The sequence below is a fragment of the Cavia porcellus genome, unplaced genomic scaffold, assembly GCF_034190915.1.
Source record: "Cavia porcellus strain 051 isolate PalLab524CR breed Dunkin Hartley unplaced genomic scaffold, mCavPor4.1 scaffold_23, whole genome shotgun sequence".
Lineage (NCBI taxonomy): Eukaryota > Metazoa > Chordata > Mammalia > Rodentia > Caviidae > Cavia > Cavia porcellus.
Window position 1 is genome coordinate 31,684,817 of NW_026947506.1, and position 6,475 is coordinate 31,691,291.

At 52.6% G+C, this 6,475-nt stretch overlaps 1 protein-coding gene across 1 annotated transcript; it reads right to left on the reverse strand.

The window, feature by feature from the left end:
- Positions 1 to 225: 225 nt before the first annotated feature.
- LOC100730083 (speedy protein E4-like) lies at positions 226 to 5,837 on the reverse strand. Its single transcript, XM_003469917.4, has 6 exons — positions 5,744 to 5,837; positions 5,056 to 5,114; positions 4,402 to 4,487; positions 2,315 to 2,483; positions 2,077 to 2,169; positions 226 to 888 (listed from the first exon to the last, which is right to left on the reverse strand). The coding sequence occupies exons 1-6, from the start codon at positions 5,835 to 5,837 to the stop codon at positions 808 to 810; spliced, it is 582 nt and encodes a 193-aa protein (XP_003469965.2). The 3' UTR covers positions 226 to 807.
- Between the last annotated feature and the right edge of the window lie 638 nt (positions 5,838 to 6,475).

The window sequence follows — 6,475 nt, forward strand, 5'->3', positions numbered from 1 at the left end:
CACAGACTTTGCTTCCTTTTTCTCCCTGTGCCTTCAATCCCTTCCCCTCATTTGAGTCTCTGCTGCTTTTTGTGTGTTTGCTTTATGTACTGAAAAACAAGTCAGGACTCCCTTTCACAGCCAAGGAATTTAATCAAACAACCACGGCCCTGTGGGGAGGAAATGTCACCCGAAGGCAAACAAGCAAGACAGACAGGATCACACACACACAGGGAGAACGGTGAGATGACAGTTCATCTTTATTTTCCATCCGTGAGAAATGCCTGGCTCGGTCCTGTGTGGAACACGAGGAGCACACGCGTTTCCTCTACACCCACCGCTCCTTCATGTGTCAGACTCAGGAGCCAACCCGCTCAATGTGTATATTTACAGGAGTTTGAGGGCCCGGCTCACAGCCCCCGGCTATGAGTACAATGTCTGCATAACTATAGTAATTAAGGTATAAACCTCTCTAAAAGACAAAGTATATATGTACAACCATCCATTAAAATTATCTATCAAAATAGTACAAGAATACGACTAAAAAAATCTCAATATTATATCAAATATACATAGTAACATTTCAATGGGCAAAATGTTTACAGCAAACTGATATGGCTTATACTATATACTAAAGAAATCTGCAACATGCCTATGGATCTGTCATTATATTTCAAATGATTTCCACTCAATAGGAGACTCTACAGGCCATCTTCAATGATTGTCCAGGTTACAGGGAACCAAATGTATAAAACAGCAGATATTCAACTTCTAATTCAAGGGAAGTTTGAATGAGGATTTGCAAGGCGCTGTAGAAAATCTCATCCCTTATGGTTCCACCTCCATGGGTTCCCAGCTCTCAGGCATATACGGTGATGAGTGTATTTCATTGCTTCCTGGGCCAGAGATCTGGAAGGCAGAGAAGAGACAAAGTCAGATCCATGGGGACAATTTTCGAGATGACAAGATTGACACCCAAATGCCAAGCCCAACTATAGTCTGGGCCAGCTCTATCTCTAGCACTTCATTCTTAGCCCCAATCCTGAGCCATCATTTCCCTTTGTGGTTTTCAGTGTTTTTGACTCACGTTCCAAAGATCACGTGAGATGGCTCAGGTTAGACCTAGCTCCCTCCTCATAGTGAGAGTGGTTCTTCTGAGGAACCTGACGGCCCCTGGGGAAGACAGCACATTATTTATGATGCCCTTAGTGCTGTCCATGCACTTAAGGTCTGGACTTCTGCCTGTGACATCACCATCACTAGTGTCAACACCGTGACAGAAGCCCAGGTGCTGAGCCTAATCCCAAGCCCCGGTGTCTCACTACATGCACATGATTTACAACAAATCCTTGCTTATTCCTCTACCCAAACACATACTGGAATGTGGCTATTGTAAGAAGTCACCATGAACCTAATCTTATTAACTTTCCATCATTCTGATAAACATCCACGACCTGATTCTTGAGGAGGAGATGTGTAACTACTGGAGAGCAGAAATTCGTGCATAAGTGGGAAAATGAGCTAGGAAACCTCCCAGTGCACTCTAGCACAAGCCACACATCTCCGTACAGCTGGGGATGCTCATGCAGTCAGGGATAATTCCCTTCCATGCCTGCACAGGCAGCGTGCTCCATCTGATAGCTTCTCCTTAAGCACTCATTTGTTATACATAAATCCCTCTGTTTCCTCTCCCTGAAGGACAAAAGGTGAAAATACAGCTCTGTCGAGAAATGGAAATTTATGGCTGGGCAATAGATGTTCACTCAGAACAAAAATCAGTCTCTCATCCACACTGCCCTGGACCCATTGCTCTGAGAGGAAGGATAGCAACTAAATTTGTGCCTCATGGACAATCCGCTGTTTATGAGGTCCGACTGAGCAGTGTCCCAGCACAAAGCTCATCTTTCCCAGGCCATGTGTGTCTGCTTGTCACGCTGGCTGGTGACTTTGGAGGGGACAGGGGGAGGCCAAAATTGTGCCTGGGCTAGGCTGGTTCCTGATGTAGAGACAGTGGACAGGGTGGGGATCATGAAAGGATCCCTGAATTGCCTACATAGACACCAGCGGTGCTGTCTGAGCACCAGGACACCCACCCACCTTCTTGAGGGCACTGTCCACAGGGTTCCAGGGTCCAGGGATGAGGGCGCGATCTCGGCTCCACACCCAGAGTGCAGGGTCATACGCTTGGATCTGGAAAGGAGAGCAGCCCCTGAGTGGATGAAGAGTCAGGGACACCACCCCCATGTCCAGTCTCCAGCTGTCCCTGGTCACGCATGCCCAAGATCCCCTGTTCCTATGTCCCAGGCCAGCCAGTCACCAGCCCCATCTCACTCACTTCTTCACACTCCTCTCGGGTCACCCTGAGGTTCCAGTCCATGTAGCAGATGAATTGGTAGCGCAGCTTGTGGAACTGGGGAACCTTTTTCAAATTCCAGGTGTAGAGAAACAATAAGATGGCTTGTTTAGGAATCTGGTCATCCTCCTCCATGTCGTTGGCCAGGTATCTGGGAAGGAAAGCAGGCTGCTAGCCAGAGGCACAACCACTGGGCCCTGAGTCAGCTCCTGGAGAACAGGCGGGGCCCCTCCAGCCCAGGATGCCATCAGCCGGGCCCCGAGTTCCCGAGGACCAGGTGTGAGTGCAAAGGTGCAGCCTGCACAAGGCCCTTCTGAAGGCATCTCCAGGGAGGAGGACAGGAGCCCTGGGTAGAGCCTGAGGTGGCCTCCTGCCCCGTCACCAGCTGCAGCTGACATCTCCACCTCCCCACCTCCATCCTGTCTTTCCCTGCAGCTCGGCCTCTGTCTCCTGGCCCCGTGGGGAGCATCTGCACAGGCGACCTTGGTAAGTTTTTGTACTCTGCCCTCCTTTCCCCAGTGGCCAGCTCAGGGCGTGCATGGATTCCACCAGTGAGTTCTACATGTCCCTCCCCACTGCCAGGACCTCTGGCAGAGGACACGTGGCAGGTTTGCTAAATGAAAGAAAGAAGAAGGAAAGGAGGAAGGAAGGAAGGAAGGAAGGAAGGAAGGAAGGAAGGAAGGAAGGAAGGGAGGAGGGCAGGCAGGCCAGCTCCACCTCTAGACAAAGGCCATGCAAAGCCCCTGGGGACTCAATGCTGCAGCAGAAACACTCACTGAATGAAAAGATCTGAGCTGCCGTTTTAAGGATGTTCACAGGACCCAGCGCTCAGCAGCCGCATCCCTAAAGGTGATTAGGTGAGCCAGGGCAGATGAGGAACTAGGGCCCCAGATGTCCTGACAGCGGGACCTAGGACAGTGCTGCTGGAATGCAGAGGGAGGGATCCGGGAAGGATGGAGACACTGGCAGTTGTGTTTTGTTGGCAGGACTGGGGCTGAATGTAGGGTTTTATGGTTGACCAACATCTGCACCCCTTTTCTACAGTTTTCGTTCAGAAACAGGGTCTTGGCAGCTTCCTAAACTGACCACGTCGTATTCTCCTGCCTCAGGCACCCAGAGGGCATTGATTATGGGAGTGCACAGCGATGCCCAGCTTTGTGTTTCTGAAACAGATTCTCAGAGTTCCCCTAGACCTTGAACCCCTGGAGTAAAACAATCCACCCCTCAGAGCATCCTGAATGGCTGAGAATACAAATGTGCACTGAAGATAGGCTGGGGATTTAGCTCAGTGGCATAAACACCTGCCTGGCAAGCGTGAGTTCAATCGCCAGTAACACACACACACACACACACACACACACACGCAAAAAAAAAAAAAAAAAAAAAGAAAGAAAGAAAGAAAGAATGACAAGTGGACAGGAAACAGGAGTCACAGACAAGAGTATTTCACAGGAGCAGTGAAAGAAAGGAAGGAAATATTAGGATGATGAGCTGGCGTGGGTGTCGAGAGATTGTAGAGCGGGTGAATTCCAGAGGACAGCTAGGCCTTGGTGTACATGAAGTACTTAGCAATGCGGGAGCCACATGGCAAGCGGGCCTAGGACCCATCTCTGAAGGCTGATCAGGCAACACAGAGCCTGCTCCCTGGCTCCCAGAGAGGCTTGTCAGAAGGACCAGCAGGGAGCACATTACACTCAGTGTGTGCCTGTCAGGAGGGCATGCATAGGCCATCAGTCTAGGAATCCAGAGGAGGGGACAAGGAGACGGTTGATATTGCTAAGGAAGGGAACCCTCAAAGGGTCAGAAATGCCTGCCCTCAGGCCTGAGGGCTGATGCCCGTATGTGAGTTCTTCCTGCCTCTGCAGTCAGGGGCCTCAGTTTCCCCTGGTGGCATGCTTTAACCAACGTGAGGGCAGACTGCAAGATTCCTAAGAGGAGCATGGGAGCACGCAGTGTGACGCCCCTGTGCTACAGTCAGCAGTACAGAGGTTTAACGCCAGAGGCCAGGTGAGAGTCCCCTCCCACCCTCTGGGCTGACCATGGCCTGTGGGGGGAGGCGCAGTACTCACAGGGCCAGGAAGAAGTGGATCCTCTGGTAATCCCAGGGGAAGAGGCCGGCCCGGCTGAAGTAGGCGATGACCATGGCCAGGAGGTACTGTTGAGAGAGAGGACAGTCAGCAGGCACAGCTGGAGGAGGGCTGTGGAAATATGGACTGGGGGAGGGGAGCAGGGCCCCAGTCAGGGAGAGGAGAGCCTAGTGTTGGGTGGCCTGGTCATTTTGGGGCAGTGAGAGATGGGTGGTTGTTAGTAAATGACAGCAGGAAGGAGAAGGGAGGCTATGAGGCCCAGGGTGTCACTTTAAGGGTGTCTTGGGGACAGGACACTGAAGTCACCTAGATCACAGGGCATCTTGTAAGAGAGAGCGAATGGGTTCCCTGAGAGCCAAGGGGAGGGTTCAGAACTTTCACGTAGCCCCAGCCAGAGAGGCCATATGCAGGCAGACTCAAGTCACAGAGGACCCAGGCAGAGCAGGGTGCTGTGCCCATCCAGCCTCTAGGCCAGCCAGGCCTGGAAGGGAGATGGTGCTGAGTCCTAAGGGGGACTGATGGTGGAGGCTGAGGTAGGAGTTCCTAGCAGGGACAGAGGAGTAACTGTGGGGCTGGAACCTGCCCTCCCTGGGCGGTGCCACCAAGAGAGCCCAGCTCAGGGGAGAAGGACCTCACCTTGTCAGAGGCCCTCAGGTTTTCATCCCAGGCTAGGAAGATCTTGATAACTGGATCCTCTGTGAAGAGAACACAGTGTTAGTTTGTTGCCCGGCTAGCTAGGAGTCCCTGGGAGTGGGAACACAGAACAGAGCCACAGCTGCCTGAGATGACCCAGGGTCAGGCAGATGGGAAGGGAAAGGAGGACATTGAATGGCCAGGGACCAGGGGCTTATCCTGGGACTGACAGGAGCAACTGTGGGGCCTGGGAAGCAAACCACATCCACCTAGTTAGGACCTCAGGAGGTCACAGGGGCCTCCGCAACACACAAATGCACCACTGCGGGAGTCAGTGGCATCCTGGTCATTTGCTCTCATGATGGGCACAGCAGTGTCACAAGGACCTCGTCCCTGCTCTGGTGCTGCATAAATCCACTTCCATTCAGGAAAGTGAGCAGCTCCTCTCTATCAGGTGGGCTAGTTAGAACCATGCTTTGTGATGGGAACATTTGGGAACTAGTAGAAATCTGTTTTGAGGACTGCGCCTTCTATGTCACCTGTGTGCCCCTGGGGAAGGATGACACTAGAGTCCTCCTAGAAGGCCAGCTCAGGGCTCAGTGAGATCCTTTCTATGGGTGAAGGAAGGGACAGGAAGTCACTCAGGCTCCTAAGACCCGGGGGGGAGAGGTGCTGTGTGGAGTCTCCTTACCGAGCAGCCGAGTGAAGGCCTCGTGGTACACAGGCAGCCCTGAGCACAGGTGCTTCCTCTTCATCTTCCTCTTCAGGCCACAGGGCATCTCCATGTCACCCAGGTGGGTCAAAGGCGCAGGGCCTAGGCATCGCAATGACTCTTGCTGCTCCTTTTCCATCAGGGACAGATACTCCCTCCACCTCTTGCGAGGTGGGAGCCTGATGCCTTCCTGTGGGGCTGCATCAGAGCACCAGCGGCCCCCCCTCTGCTCTTCCTTGGCCTCTGAGGAGCACTCCCTCTTCCACGTGTGGCCAGGGGACCGAGGTGAGAGGCTGGGGTTCCCCCTCAAGGCTGAGGCAGAATCCCCCTGATGACCCTCCTCCTTCTCTTCCTTCTCTGATTCTGATTTTGAAGAGGATGCATCCTGCTCTTCCTTCTGGATAGGTAACTCAGGCAGGAGGAAGGGTGTTGGCCTAGGCGCTCCACTCAGACTTCCTAGGTCCTCCTGCTGCTGCTCCCCAGACTCTGAGGAGCAATCTCTCTTCCTCTTCTGTGGACAGGCCCAAGATAGGGGGCTGAGTGCTACCAACACACCTGAGGAAAGAAACCCAGATCCAGTGTGAAGCATCGTTCTTGGAATTCAGCCTTTGACCATGTGTTCTGGTTTGTACCTCGATGCCCCCCAAGGCTTTGTGTGGTGATAGAGGAGAGATTTGAAGGTGATGATTAGGGTGTGTGAAGGTGGATTAA

Coding starts and splice junctions, on each gene's coding strand:
- LOC100730083 (XM_003469917.4), bottom strand. CDS start 5,837: ATGGAGATGCCCTGTGGCCTGAAGAGGAAGATGAAGAGGAAGCACCTG. Junction 2,170..2,314: donor CCCGAGAGGAGTGTGAAGAA/GTGAGTGAGATG, acceptor TCTCCTTTCCAG/ATCCAAGCGTATGACCCTGC. Junction 889..2,076: donor TGGACAGTGCCCTCAAGAAG/GTGGGTGGGTGT, acceptor TCTGCCTTCCAG/ATCTCTGGCCCAGGAAGCAA.